The 14,599-nt window shown below is 48.2% G+C and overlaps 1 protein-coding gene across 1 annotated transcript; it reads left to right on the forward strand.

Moving 5' to 3' along the window:
- Window positions 1-7,066: 7,066 nt before the first annotated feature.
- On the forward strand, window positions 7,067-13,232 carry LOC133360402 (reticulocalbin-1-like). The gene is made up of 2 exons (XM_061579109.1): window positions 7,067-7,513; window positions 8,272-13,232. The coding sequence occupies exons 1-2, from the start codon at window positions 7,313-7,315 to the stop codon at window positions 8,377-8,379; spliced, it is 309 nt and encodes a 102-aa protein (XP_061435093.1). The 5' UTR covers window positions 7,067-7,312; the 3' UTR covers window positions 8,380-13,232.
- The last annotated feature ends 1,367 nt before the right edge of the window (window positions 13,233-14,599 follow it).

Below are 14,599 nucleotides of genomic sequence, written 5' to 3' on the forward strand. Positions count from 1 at the left end.
TTCTGTGGTTATGACTTAGACAAAGGCCCTCTGCTTCCTTTCACTGCCTTTGCCTTGAAGCAAGGTTGCAATTCTGTCATCCTAGCCCTCCTCTCGTTCATTACTTAACAACACCTGGTGTTTTGCAGTTTGGTGCGCTTTGGTGTGTTTCACTCATTAAAAAAACAAGTAAAAAGATAATATATAAAAATCATCAAATATTATTAATCTCAATTATGGAAGAAGGGTTAGGATACAACATACCGCCCTTTTAAAAATGACCAGTGGTCAAATGGCCACGGGTTATTTTTAAAAAAATATGTATACCCTTCTTCCATCATGAACCATCGATTGTCCTCAAGTTTTGCTGCTATTCCTTACAACGCGTGCGTACGTGTCACAACTTAACATGGTTATATTTGAATTGAGCAAAGAAAATTAAACAAGCGTTAAACATCGATATTGCGTTACATCGGTTCTGATACATCATGACTCCGACGAATATTCATTTTTGTTTTTGTTAAATCCTGGGAAACGCTAGGTAGCGGTTTCGAACGCATTTATGCGTTACCTTCCTCATGTTGCCTCGTTCACCACTTATCACTTCGATAATTCGATCACGGTTTTCGGGTTCGCTTTTTGTAGTTTCCTCTCTGACTCTCTGTGTCGTGGGAGTGTGTGGTGAAAAATTGTGCTGCACATAACCAGAATTCGCGCACACGACCCACTTTGACACTTGGTTCGAGGCATTCGCTCTCTCTGCGATTACATGCACATTTGCCGAGTCAGTGTGTCGATTTAATTCTGTCCCTCGTAATGTTGCCCTCTTTGTTTTTACTAGTGTGTTGGATTTCAACACCATTCCCGATACGTCATGGACATTCGTCTCCATTTTAGCACTCCGATCCACATAATTTTTGGTTTCCCTTGGATATTTTCCATTCAAAGGCTCATGCCTGCGCTCCTCAGGGCGTGTCCCTGCTGTCTGTTTTTGTACTGTCCGATCACGCTTCAATGCAACCCTGTCCTTGTATTCGATCCGCGCGTCATTTACGGGAGCACTGTCCACGTTTTTGCCCGCCCTGTCACTTGCAGCCTGCCTGTATTTCACATTGAGCGCCGGGTTTAACACCTCGGCGGGTGTGGCGCGTATGGGCTGCCCGCTCTCAATCACTGTGGATGGTTCATCACGTATTTGGACCGTATTCTGTGTTATTCCTCTATTCCCTCCTGGTATAGCCGGTGGAGGAATTGGTCGGAATTGGATCGATTGTGTTTGACCTCCCATCCTGCGATTCTCGTGAATGTTCGCATCCATACCTCCGCGGTATGTGTAACACCTTCCCGCTAGGTGGTTATCTTCCCATCTCTGTGCGTAATTTGAACCTTGCGTGTGTCGTGGGATGGGGTGTTGATATGGTTCTGCTCTGAACCTCTCCCTCCTACGATTCTCCTGCACCCTTGGCCCAGTGTTTTTCCCATTTGGGTGCCAAATTTTTCCTGGATTGTTACTTCGCCATCCCTGTGGGTAATCTTGACCTTGCGCATGTCGGGGCATGGGGTGTTGGTATGGTTCTATTCTGAACCTCCCCCTCCTGCGATTCTCCTGAATGTTCGGCTTTGTGCCGCTCTCATTCTCGTGCCAACCTCTCTCTGGGTTATTTTTCCATGTGTGCGTGCGTTTCTGCTGCTCTCTGCATGGTGGGACTGCTCGGTGATTTTTATTCCTCTCTGAGAGGCTGGGTTCCTCATCCCTCTCCCTGTGTTCTGGATCCGAATTATGATTCTTAGCTCTGTATAACCATGCCATGTACGCCTTGCTCTCTATGCGGCGTAAGGATGCGGTTTCTGGATTCAAAACCATTCTCACCCTTTCTGTAATCTCTGGGCTTCAAGGATTCAAAAAACATAATTTTGAACATTTTATCCCCTTCGTGGTATTGATTCACATCGCCTGCGTAATACGCTCTTTTAAATTGGACGAGGTAGTCACGTGGATCTTGGTCCATGCCCTGGGTCATCGATTTTACAGCATAAAACCCCTCAGTGAGTGTCGAATATTCTCCAAACTTCCGAATCACTGCCAGGCTCAATTGTTTAAAATCATTTCTAACCTTGTGTGGTAGTGACTTTACCCATGGAATAGATTCTTTATGTAAGGTCCGTTTCAACAAACTCGCTTTTTCATCCCGTCTCCTCAGCCCTCTAATCATTGCCTCCTCTTCCACTGTCGCGATATGTGTGTGGATATCCATAGTCTTATTGTGGGGGTCAAAATCGGGAATTCTGACTAGAGCCTTGTCCATCAACTTAAGGGTTTTACTGGTGAACAGGTATTCCGAAAGTTGATTGCTGACAGCGTCATCATCAAACAAGTTATCATCAGGCAATCTGTCACTTTGGTCTGTGCTGTGTCTCTTGTGTTTAAGTGGTGTGCATTTTCTGTGTGCGCGCCCAGGGCCGTGTCGCTCGTGTTGCCATTTCCCTTCAGTTTTTGCCTCTGCCCTTAGTGTACCATGTCCTGGCGATTTTACTTTAACTTTTGTGCGATCAATCCCTGGACTCTGTCCACGTACCCAAGAGAGTGATTTGATGTTACTTCCATATTTATTCTGTGGCTCAACGTCTGTGAGTTTCGCTGGTGTCGCGAGCTTTGATTTCTCCTCCCTCTCGAGGGTGTGAGGACATTTCTCGTCGTTTATTAGAGACGATTTCTCTCCCGTTTCCTTTCCAAATTTTCCCTCATTCCACAATCCCTGTCTGTACGCCTGTGTGAGAAGGTATGAGTCCTGTCCTGCCTTCTCTGCAGTTTTTGCATCGTGTTTGCCTTCGTTACTTTTTATCCAGTCAATTAGTTTCCCCCGAGGTGTGTTCGTGTTATCGATACAGCTCCCTTCCCATATGTCTCTCTGACTGTACTGCTTTGTAACAGATTGGTCGGTACGTTTAAATACGACCTCCCCGTATCCCGTAACCCATTCAAATATTATTCTTAATCCTAGCATCTTAGTATGGCAAGAGTTACCTTAATATTTCTTTTCAGAGTGCATATAAACAATTGTATCACAGGATGCGTCAGTTCAACTCGAGCAAATAATCTCAGCCCAGCTGTCTTTGTTATACTCTGCTACTCTGGTACCTCCCTTCAGAGCGCGTTTTGTTTGTATACCCCCGTTTACAATCACAAGGCAACGTTAGTTCACAACACTTTGATTAACACATCAGTGATTCGTTCCTGAATTCATGCATAAACTGTCTGCGAGAGATCCCGGACGAGCCCCCATTATGTTGTATATGTTGGGTTAAGAAAATTTGTTATGTTGTATGCGTGCGTGGGTGAAATTATTATGTTGTATATGTGGGTTATGAATATTCAGTGAAAATAATAATAATTAAATGAAATTTGGCCAAATGTGTAATTATCCGGAAATATGTTAATTTATGTAATTACGCACATTTTAATTATGCCAATTCGAGAGGTAATCGTATTAATTATGCGAGTGGGTGTAATTATGATAATGCAAGTCGTTATGAGAACCAGACCCCGCCTCGGTGACGAGGGTGGGTTATCGATCGGAATAAGGCAATTAATCGTATGCAGTTATGCAGGTGTGGTGTAAGTATGCAAGATTAACTTAGATTAACTCGGCATCGTTGTCTAGGTTCGTCTCATTCTCGCTTTAACATTCCCAGAGTTTTTATTCGTGGTTATATTTTTAGGTCCCCGGTTCACCCCGTTATCGCTTTAACATTTACTGAGTATGTGTTAGTGTGTTTATTAAGGTCACCAAGTTCAAATCTCAACGCAGAAGCAGATCTTATGCATAGATTTCAGGAAAGAATCACACAACCACTTCTGTATTAATCAATTTATTACTAATTCAACCTTAACTATGATATAATATGCGAACTCTCAATCCCGGAACGTCAACACGGCATCAATACAGTATCATCAACGATTGTCTGATTTCACTTTGACAACTGCACATGGATCCCGCATAACGCGATGGTTGTTAGTGAGAGAGAGTCGTTAAAACACGCAAATACTATGCTAAGAAAACCTTAATGTTAATGAATGATTATACTCAATATTGTTCATAACGCGATGGTTGTTAGTGAGAGAGAGAGTCGTTGAAATATGCAAATACTATGCTAAGAAAACCTTAATGTTAATGAATGATTATACTCAATATTGTTCATAACGCGATGGTTGTTAGTGAGAGAGAGAGTCGTTGAAATATGCAAATACTATGCTAAGAAAACCTTAACGCTAATGAATGATTATACTCAATATTGTTCACGCAGTACCACACTCCTTATTGACCATACGCAACCCTTATCACGTTGTTAACACCTTGGGTCACGGGACAGTTGAATATTCTGTAGAGGATGCGAGTACGTGCGGCGATTATGACTGAAAGATACTTGAAAGATTATACGGCGATAAAAAAAACACAATCAAAACAGTTATTATTCTTAAAGGCACCAATCTCAACAGATACATCGGCAGGTTATCTCAGAACGGCTCGGAGTAAGGGCCTGCGACGGTGCTCCTTTTCCGAAGATCGTTATCTTATACCAAGTTTACTAATTGGGGACCAGATCACCTGATAAGGATCCGGTGGGCCACCACTCCCCACGTGAGCGTGGCTCGGCGGAAGGAGGTGCCAAGAATCAGTTCGTATTGATGGATCTGTTGGGAATTTATGCGATTAAGAGTACAGCCCACTAAATATTAAAGATAAAAATTAAGAATACTCTTATAAACGACGGAGGGCCATCCCTCGGTCTCGTTGTGATGCTTTCCAGCCACGGATGGCTCATGGGTTCGAGTGTCTTTGAGTGGTAAGAGTTGTCTTGAATAGTCAGTGTTCGGAGTCGATTCTTTAGGTCAAACAGACGCCTGGTGGTCGTGTGGTGAGGGGGCGGTGCGCGTCATACGTATCAGTCGATCCCGTGGCGAATTGGTTCGGATGGCTGTTGATACGCTGTCGCAGTTCGGAACCCGGTCGGTAGGTGGCGCCCACAACTCGCTCGCAGCGTGCAGCTCTGGGTTGTCGCCGAATCGCGATGCTCACCACTCCGGTGGCAGCAGAGACCCCCGGTTCGGCAGAGGTTAACGAGCTGAAGATGAGTCGAGCCGACCCGCTGGTCGCAGCTCGCTCCTGAGTCGACCCTCCCGGTCGAGCTCGCTCCTGGGTCGACCCGCTGGTCGCCCTCGCTCCTGAGTCGACTCTCTGGTCGCACTCCTGAGTGGACCCACTGGTCGCACTCCTCCTGAGCCGACTCCCCCGGTCGCGCTCCTGAGTGGACCCTCTCGTCACACTCGTTCCTGAGTCGACCCTCCTGGTCGAGCTTCTGAGTGGACCCTCCCGTCGCACTGGTTTCCAATGCTCAGGATCCTTTACTTTATGCCGAAAAATCCCCCTGGATCCCGCCCACAAGGCGGGACTTCTTTCGATTTTTTTTGTGTCAGGATCTGTCCGTAGGCAGGTGTGTCCATGTGTGTGTCCGTACGTCCGTGTGTCCTTGTGTGCATCACTGACGGTATATTCCGTTGTCACACTCCCTCCATAAAACCCACGAGCAAACAATCAGATGTTACAAATTGCCTCGAGGTCGTCTCTCCGTCTGGGCGCAACATTATCTCCTGTCTGGCCTTCCCCATGAACCCAAAACACAGACGTCACAAATGTCTCATAGGCGTCTTTGTTCGTACCACCTGGAGGGAGGGGCAACGCTCTCTCCGACCCGGCGCACAAAGAAATGGCCAAAAGTTCTAAGTTAACATTTGTCCCTTACTATTTCACAGCCATGATTCCGCATGTAACCCAAGGTCTGTCGTTTCCCATCGTGGTGCCCGACCCAAGTGGAGGCGTCTCCCCGAGCGTACACACACTCCCATCCCGCGCTGCGGAGATACAAAGACGGCCGGGATCTCCCTTTCTCTCCGACCCTGGGTTTAACATCGTTTTTTTTTATGTATTTATATTCGACCTGGTGGTGATTCATCCCGTTATCCTGGCTTTTCATAAGTTTTACTTTTGTCTTTTCATGCATATGCTTCGGGTCGAGTTGTATAGAAAGCATTAAAGTATGGAAATAACATTTCATATTGACTTAATGATGGTGATGGTTCAGTAGGCGTACTTGTGACCTGGTTTAATTGGAGTGGGTGTGAATATCAAACTTTAGCCTACCCTGTTGTTAAATTCCGACTTTAACGTTACTTTAATAGCAATACAGAATAATTGAGCTTTTTGTCTTAAGTAGGCGAACGCGAACTTCTGGTGACCCCCGCACTGTCTCTGCCTCCCCCCCCCCTGTGCACACAGCCTTGAGCTGACCCACTTAATTTAATTCTTGGCCTTCTTGGGTTTATCTATGTTTCCTCAGCTGCAGGAGAACAAGGCGTGCTTCTACCTCCCTTTCTGTGTGCACGTGTTCTAATTAGCTCGGAATCCCTAACACACAATCAGTGATGATTCCTGGCTTTCTGTGGTTATGACTTAGACAAAGGCCCTCTGCTTCCTTTCACTGCCTTTGCCTTGAAGCAAGGTTGCAATTCTGTCATCCTAGCCCTCCTCTCGTTCATTACTTAACAACACCTGGTGTTTTGCAGTTTGGTGCGCTTTGGTGTGTTTCACTCATTAAAAAAACAAGTAAAAAGATAATATATAAAAATCATCAAATATTATTAATCTCAATTATGGAAGAAGGGTTAGGATACAACACAGGCACGCGTTGACAACGATGGCGAACAAGCAGAGACTCCCTGACTTTTTGAAGCTGTTAACATCACATTTGTTATCATGTTTACAGCGTATTTTACCCGTTCTTTTTCCATTTAAAACGATAGTCCCATGTAAGCGTTCACATTCTTTTTTGTTTTTTTCGGTGAAGTCACGTAGGTAAAAAGTAAAATAAATATAAATGAAACCAACTAAATTAAATGACGACGTTTCGGAAGCAGCAACACAAGCCTCCGTTTTCAGGTGGTGAATGATTTAATTTCACTGCAGTAAGTAGCAGTTCCACTTGATGACAGAGGCTTGTATTGCTTCCGAAACGTCGTGATTTAATTCAGTTGTTTTCATTTTAATTTATTTTATTTGTCACCGACGCGACTTTACCGAAAACCCCCAAAAAGTATGGATCCTTGCAGTCACGACAACTTAAAATCTACAAGTGTTCACATTCTTTTGAAGCACCCTGCACATTAACGTGAAGCCCTCCGATGGATAATATTTTGTCGCGAAAGCCCACGGTGTGAAACGGATGAAAGTTCGTAAAGTCGAAATGTCACCCCGACCCCGACCGCCGCCCAGCCGACATGTACCACCCGGCGGAGCCCGCGGAGACGGAGCCGGAGTGGGTAGAGACGGAGCGGCAGCAGTTCCGGCGGTTCCGCGACTCTGACGGCGACGGGCGTATGGGGCGCGAGGAGGTGCGCGCCTGGCTGCTGCCCGTCGGCTACGAGCACGCACACGCAGAGGCACGCCACCTCGTGGGAGAGGCCGACGGGGGCGACGAGGTGGGGACCCACGTGACCCCCATGCCCCTCACCCCCCCACGCACCCCCCACGCACCCCCCAAGTCCCCACCCCCCCACGCACCCCCCCACCCCCCCACGCACCCCACCACCCCACACCCACCCCCTCACGCCCCACACTCCCCCACCCTCCCACCCCCCCACGCCCCCCACGCCCCCACCCTCCCACCCTCCCACCCCCCCAGTCCACGGAGGTAGAAAACTTCATAGATGACGACTTCTTCTTGGTTCTTTCGTTAAAGTCACGTAGAAGGAAAATAATAAAAATAAAACATAATAAAATACAATTCTCACGACGTTTCGGCCACAACGCAAGCAGCCGTCCTCAGGTGAAGAACAGGTCTGTCGGAAAGACAGCGTCTGAATGACACTGTTTTTCCTGAATGACGCTGTCTTTCCGACAGACCTGTTCTTCACCTGAGGACGGCTGCTTGCGTTGTGGCCGAAACGTCGTGAGAATTATTTTATTATGTTTTATTTTTATTATTTTATTATTTCCCTTCTACGTGACTTTACCGAAAGAACCAAGAAGATGAATCCCTGCAGTCACGAAAGCTTTACATCGAAAGACGACGACGTTTCGATCACAACGCAAGCAACCGTCGTGATCTGTAGATCTTCTACCCACGTGACTTTACCGAAAGAACGACAGGGCGTGGGTTCCTGCAGTCACGAAAGCCTCACGTCAAGATTGATTGTCGTCGCTGTCGATTCCCGTCTGTGGTTTGCCGGGTGGCAAGGACGGCAAGCTGTCCAAGGAGGAGGTGCTGGCCAAGTGGAGCGTCTTCCTGGGCAGCCAGGCCACCAACTACGGCGACGATCTCAACCGTCGGCACGAGGAGCTCTGAGCTGCAACAGGAAACCCCGCGTTCCGATTGGCCGTTCGCGTCGACTCGACGCAGCCAATGGGAACGCGCCGTGCCGCGTTCCTATTGGCCGATCGCGTCGACTCGACGCAGCCAATGGGAACGCGCCGTGTCGAGTTCCGATTGGCCGATCGCGTCGAATTAGAATGCGCCGTGCTGCACTCCTTGATTGACTGTTGGAGTCGCGTCCAATCCAAACACGCCGCGTTCCGATTGGCCGACGTGTGCCCCCGGTTAGGTTGCTTGCGACTCACCGGCTTGGACCTGCCGAGCGATCGATTTCCCTTTTTGAACGGGAATTGGGGCGGCATTCACTTCCTCGGTGACCCGTAGCCCTGCAGAGGCAGCGGGGGAAGTTCCACGTTCCTATGGCGGGAGGGGAGGGGGGGGACATCCCGGCCCATTGCACAACCAGTTTTGACTTCCGTACAAAGCGGTACTCAATTTTATTGACATGATGATGATGATGATGGGCCTCAATCCACCCCGGGCAGGATTTGAACTCGTGACCCTTGAGGGTGAGAGAAACCGCAGCGTCGCTATGCAATGGTCACGGGATATAAATGTTCGTGTTTTTTTTATCAGAATCGTTGTTTTAGACTTGAAGGAACCCGATGAGCCGTGAAGCTCTTCGTTGTCCCCTGCACGGGGCGTGGTGACGCTGCTGCGACGGTTAAAAGTCAGCGACGCTCTGCGCTCCGTTCCGTTGCTTGAGCTGCGGACGATTCATCGATTTCGTGAAGAAAAGAACACTGGTCAACACATTTTTTCTGGCACAAGGTATTCCAACGGTTCTAAGGTAATTTTGGGGTGCTGATTCCAAATCTGGCATCAGTTTTTGTCTATCACATCAGGTTTTTGAGATATTAAATATTGCATTTTTAATCAAAACTGCAGAATAAAAATGTTAAATAAATGTGGATATCTACGTAAAATGATATTATAAACACACTATCCTAAAAATACAGCACCATATTTTAGCACTAAAGCAGTCACTGACTCGCAACAACTTGCAATCATAAGTGACAGAGTTAATTTCGGGTAAAATCAATGAAAATGGGGTATGCCGATAGCATAAAATGAGATGTGATAGAGAAAATCTGAGATCAGATTTGGAATCAGCACCCTGAAATTAGTCTAAAACAGCTGCAAAAGTCCAGGCCAGAAAAAAATGATTTTTTTGCTGACCAGTGTAATAATAAGCCTTTATGCATGTAGGTTGAACTTATTTCGCACCGCATCGTACGTAGCAAACCCTGCTGCTGCTGCTGCTGCTGATGCTGCTGCCGCTGCTGATGCTGCTGCTGCCGCTGCCGCTGCTGATGCTGCTGCTGCTGCTGATGCTGCTGCTGCCGCTGCTGCTGCCGCTGCCGCCGCTGCCGCCGCTGCCGCCGCTGCTGCTGCTGCTGCTGCCGCTGCTGCTGCTGCTGCTCTATTCAAGACCGCAAGCAACAGGAGGGCTTCAGCAGTCTTGCCCGATGAGGCTGATTGGGATTACCAGCGAAACGTCGCGCGACTCAAACTTTCAAATGCTGTTGATTCTATCTTCAACACACACCGCTGGGGCTAAAGAAGTGAATTGTTTTGTCCTTTGAAAAACGTGACATTTGTTTACTGTTTGGCCGTGTCGGGTGGTGGAGGGTTACGACACATTTATAAATAACGCGATCTGACCCAAAAACCTCTATTGTGAATAATATTGGTGGCGAAAGCCTGCTACGTGTTAAATCAAACTGTGATAATCTGAGGTGCGGGGGTACGACATCAAATATGTCCAAACACCAAATCGACGCCCGCCTGTTATCACAAGGCACCATCGGGTCTGCATTCACCGCCAGAGGTCGCAAACGGGCTTTGATCCCGTACCCGTACCCGGCCGCACCAGGGTCGCAAATGGGTACCCGTACCCGTACCCGTACCCGGCCGTACCCGTACTCTACCCGTACCTGGCCGGGTAGGGTACGGGTATCGGGTACCTGATTGCGACCTCTGGGATGAAGCCATGTTGCAGGCGCGGGTGGGTTGATTCTAGGAACTTGAATTGTGAGAAGAGACAAGACGTTGGGAAATGAGTGACAAACGGTGACTCACCAGTAACTCACAGCCTACCCGTACCCGTACCCGGCCGCACCAGGGTCGCAAACGGGTACCTGGCTACCCATACCCGGCCGGGTACGCGTAGCCGGGTATCGGGTAGGGTACGGGTATCGGGTACCCGGTTGCGACCTCTGTTCACCGCGCACATCGTGCGTTGTGGTAAAACATGCGAGCCAAACTCGCTTTGGTAGCGGTGTGTGCACGCGTGGTCCTTGAAACTGGTTGGTCTGCAGCCTCCCCCAAGGGCTGCCTGTCAACGGCTGTTCCCCTCCTGCCGATCTTCTCCGCTCGTAGCGGCGGCAAGCGGCGGTGAAACGAGTCCGTGACGAAGAAGGCTTCAGCCGGGGGTTGGTGTTAGAGGGCCAATCGGTTTCAAGGACAATGCTGACGCTTCAAATCTTGACCCCATTGGAACCTCCTTTGCCAGTAGCAAAATATGATCATTGTTTTTTTTATCTGGCAACAAAACTGACACCTTTTGTTACAAGAAGTCATGTTTGCATAGACCACAATACCTGCGGTCGGAACGCAAACAAAAAACAGAACTCTGATAATGTATGCACTGTCCTTGAAGTTGATTGGTCCACACCCGAGACAGCTTTTCTTAGAGCCTAGTCTCACATGGTGTTGGACCAGATGACGCCAAATCTTGACTTAAAGCTTTCGCGACTGCTGGAATTAATATTCTTCGGCTCTTTCGGCAAAGTCACGGAGGTAGGTTGAGAGAAAAGCGCTAAAACACGACGACGTTTCGATCGCAACACACATGCAGCCGTCGTTGGGCTTAACTTTGAAGCAGAAACTGCATATTTTGTGAGCGAGTGCGTTTGTGTGGACTTTTGTAATGAAACAAGATCGGCGCATTCTTTACGACACATTTTTGTCTTGTTCAGTTAACAAACTCAATTTGCTTCACTTAAACATTATTTTATACCAACATTCGTGTATTTTTTGCACGGAGATCTGTGGAAAAATTTGTTATTTCTAGATCATCCGAGATTTTTTTATTTATCTGCGGCCGGCCTTCCCCGTCATTTGCGCGGAAAATCCCGACTTCTGCTTCTTGGTGCTTAAACATCTTAACAGCGCTGCTGCATCTTCTTGGTTCTTTCGGTAAAGTCACGTAGAAGGGAAATAATAAAATAATAAAAATAAAACATAATGAAATACAGTTCTCACGACGTTTCGGCCACAACGCAAGCAGCCGTCCTCAGGTGAAGAACAGGTCTGTCGGAAAGACAGCGTCTGAATGAACACCACCAAGTTGGGCAGCGTTTATTTAAGCTGCTGGGTTAGGGGAGGAAGGGCGCCTTGACAAAGGAATTTGAGAATTGTATTTTATTATGTTTTATTTTTATTATTTTATTATTTCCCTGCTACGTGATGACTTTACCGAAAGAACGAAGAGGATGAATCCCTGCAGTCACGAAAGCTTTCACAGCGCTGCTGTAGTATTGCCTAAAAGGGTAAAGCTTCACCGTCATCTCGATCGCGGCAACGTGGGTTCCCGTAGATTAGCGATTTCTGAAACTACGTTTAGTTTTTTGCTTCAGGGGGTGGACCCCCCTCCCAGTGTATAAGCCGCTAACCCCCCACACCCCCCACAGTTTTATCGAATGCACACGCACACACACGCACACACACGCACATGCACACACACGTGCACGCTCTTATTCTCCCGACTGTTGCAGACCTGCGGTTCCGTTGGCAGTTTGCGAAAGAAAATTGAGTGAATTGTCTTTGTGCTGACCGCTGAAAGTCGTTTTAACATTGTAGACATCTTCTTTGTTTGTTCGAGAGGAAACGCTCACGGGCTCGCATGCACAAAACACCGGGGCAAGGGCCGCCGTTCGTAGCGAGTAGCAGCAGCAGCAGCGCCTATGAAGGCTGCCGGCACTGCGGCACACGAGGGGGTGGGTGGGCCAGTAACCACGCCCGGCCGCCTTTGTCTCCCCCCAGTGGCGATGTTTACACACCGCACCAGGTACTCATTTGCGGCCGAGTCGACCTAGGAGAGGCCCAGCACCTGGTTCAGATGTAATCGTCGCTGGCGTTGGACGTGAACGGGAGTCGAACTCGGGCCGCCGGGCTCGTGGTTCAGCGAGATTTACCGCTAAACTAACGCTCCAACAACAGCCGCCATTCGCCACTAAGTGGCGGTGACGTCATCGCGACGCCTGTGCCAGGCTAGGTGCACGTTGAGGCCACGTGAAGTGTCGAACGCCCGCCGGCAGGAGGTCACGGGGCAGACCCAGCAGGTGCCACGGGTCGACTGACTGAGATGACCGAGACGAGTGGCTGATGCACCACCTGTGCCCCCTACTGTGCCAACTTGCTGTGCTTTAGCCACAAACTACCGCTTCCCACACAAACACACGTAGACTCATCATGGGACTTGCAATCAAATCGAGTCGTATGCAAAAATATTGCCACGTGTATTTTTTTAAATGTCTAAATGTCTCCCAATGTGGTGTGTCCGAGTTGTTACCTGCTGCGTGCCTGTTCAGCGCGATGACCTCCGGGAAATGAATTAAGTGGTGGCGGTGACGTCACCGCGGAGCTTGTGCCAGGCTAGGTGCACGTTGAGGCGTCGAGCAATGCACAGCGGTGCACATTCTCAAACGCGTTGCTGCAGCGTTGTGCAGCACGACTGTGATAAACCCACCCAGTGTTATGGTTTGTTGTTCATGTTTTTAAAGGACTTTGTGGTTGAATTAAAATGCTTATGGTATTCTTGATTGTGACGATGTGTGAATGCGTTTCAAATCTGAGCCGTCGTAACGAATCAAATTTTTTAATCCTTTATATTAAGTTCACTTGCTTGCTTGCTTGCGCGCTTACGACCATGCAAATCTTTCGGTCGTTTTTAAACCCACTTCCCCTGATCCAATCGAGCTGACATTTTGCACACAGACTCGTTGTGCGTGACAATTTATTTTCGTGAAATTTTTTTTCCATAACTTTACACTTTTTAGGAATTTTTTATATTTAATTACCAATTGCTTAATGGTGGCAGGCAATCATCTGCCCCATAGGTGGCAGCCATCTCAAGCCAGAGGACGAGAGGACTCTAGCCGCCACGCATATTAAGGATTTATAGTGAAAAACTTTGTTTTTACGGGTTAATTTTTTATTTGACCAGGGAAGGGCCCCGTTGAGTTTCTACTCAGCTCTCTCTTGCAGAAGCGACCGTGGCAATCACGAACGACAGCAGCTCAACGAAGTGGCTCGTCGTCGTCATCATCGTCATGATCATCGTCGTCATCATCATCGTCATCATCATGATCATCGTCATTGTCATCATCATCATCATGATCATCGTCATTGTCATCATCGTCATCATCATCGTCGTCATCATCGTCATGATGATCGTCATCATGTACATCGTCATGTACATCGTCATCATTTACATCTTCATGAATATCGTCATGATAATCATCATCATCATGATCATCATCGTCATCATCGTCGTCATCATCGTCATCATCACGTGGACATCCATAGCAGCAGCAACATATTCTTGAAGCGCGTCGATTTCTTCGCTCTCTCAGTCGGTTGTCGTGGCGGGGGTCGCGTCGCCGGCGTGTTGAGCAGGGCGGTCCACACCTCCCACTGTGTGTGACTACTACTACTCGTGTTGAGCAGGGCGGTCCACACCTCCCACTGTGTGTGACTACTACTACTACTCGTGTTGAGCAGGGCGGTCCACACCTCCCACTTTGTGTGACTACTACTACTCGTGTTGAGCAGGGCGGTCCACACCTCCCACTGTGTGTGACTACTACTACTACTCGTGTTGAGCAGGGCGGTCCACACCTCCCACTTTGTGTGACTACTACTACTACTACACGTGTTGAGCAGGGCGGTCCACACCTCCCACTGTGTGTGACTACTACTACTACTACACGTGTTGAGCAGGGCGGTCCACACCTCCCACTGTGTGTGACTACTACTACTACTCGTGTTGAGCAGGGCGGTCCACACCTCCCACTTTGTGTGACTACTACTACTACTACTCGTGTTGAGCAGGGCGGTCCACACCTCCCACTTTGTGTGACTACTACTACTACTACACGTGTTGAGCAGGGCGGTCCACACCTCCCAC

Source organism: Lethenteron reissneri, chromosome 68, assembly GCF_015708825.2.
Source record: "Lethenteron reissneri isolate LAM-NWPU_2019-01 chromosome 68, ASM1570882v1, whole genome shotgun sequence".
In the NCBI taxonomy this organism is placed as follows: Eukaryota; Metazoa; Chordata; class Hyperoartia; order Petromyzontiformes; family Petromyzontidae; genus Lethenteron; species Lethenteron reissneri.

What these genes read in the sequence shown, in the direction of transcription:
- LOC133360402 (XM_061579109.1), top strand. Translation starts at nt 7,313, where the DNA reads ATGTACCACCCGGCGGAGCCCGCGGAGACGGAGCCGGAGTGGGTAGAG. An exon ending in AGGCCGACGGGGGCGACGAG is followed by an intron (nt 7,514 to 8,271) that starts GTGGGGACCCAC and finishes CCGGGTGGCAAG; the next exon opens with GACGGCAAGCTGTCCAAGGA.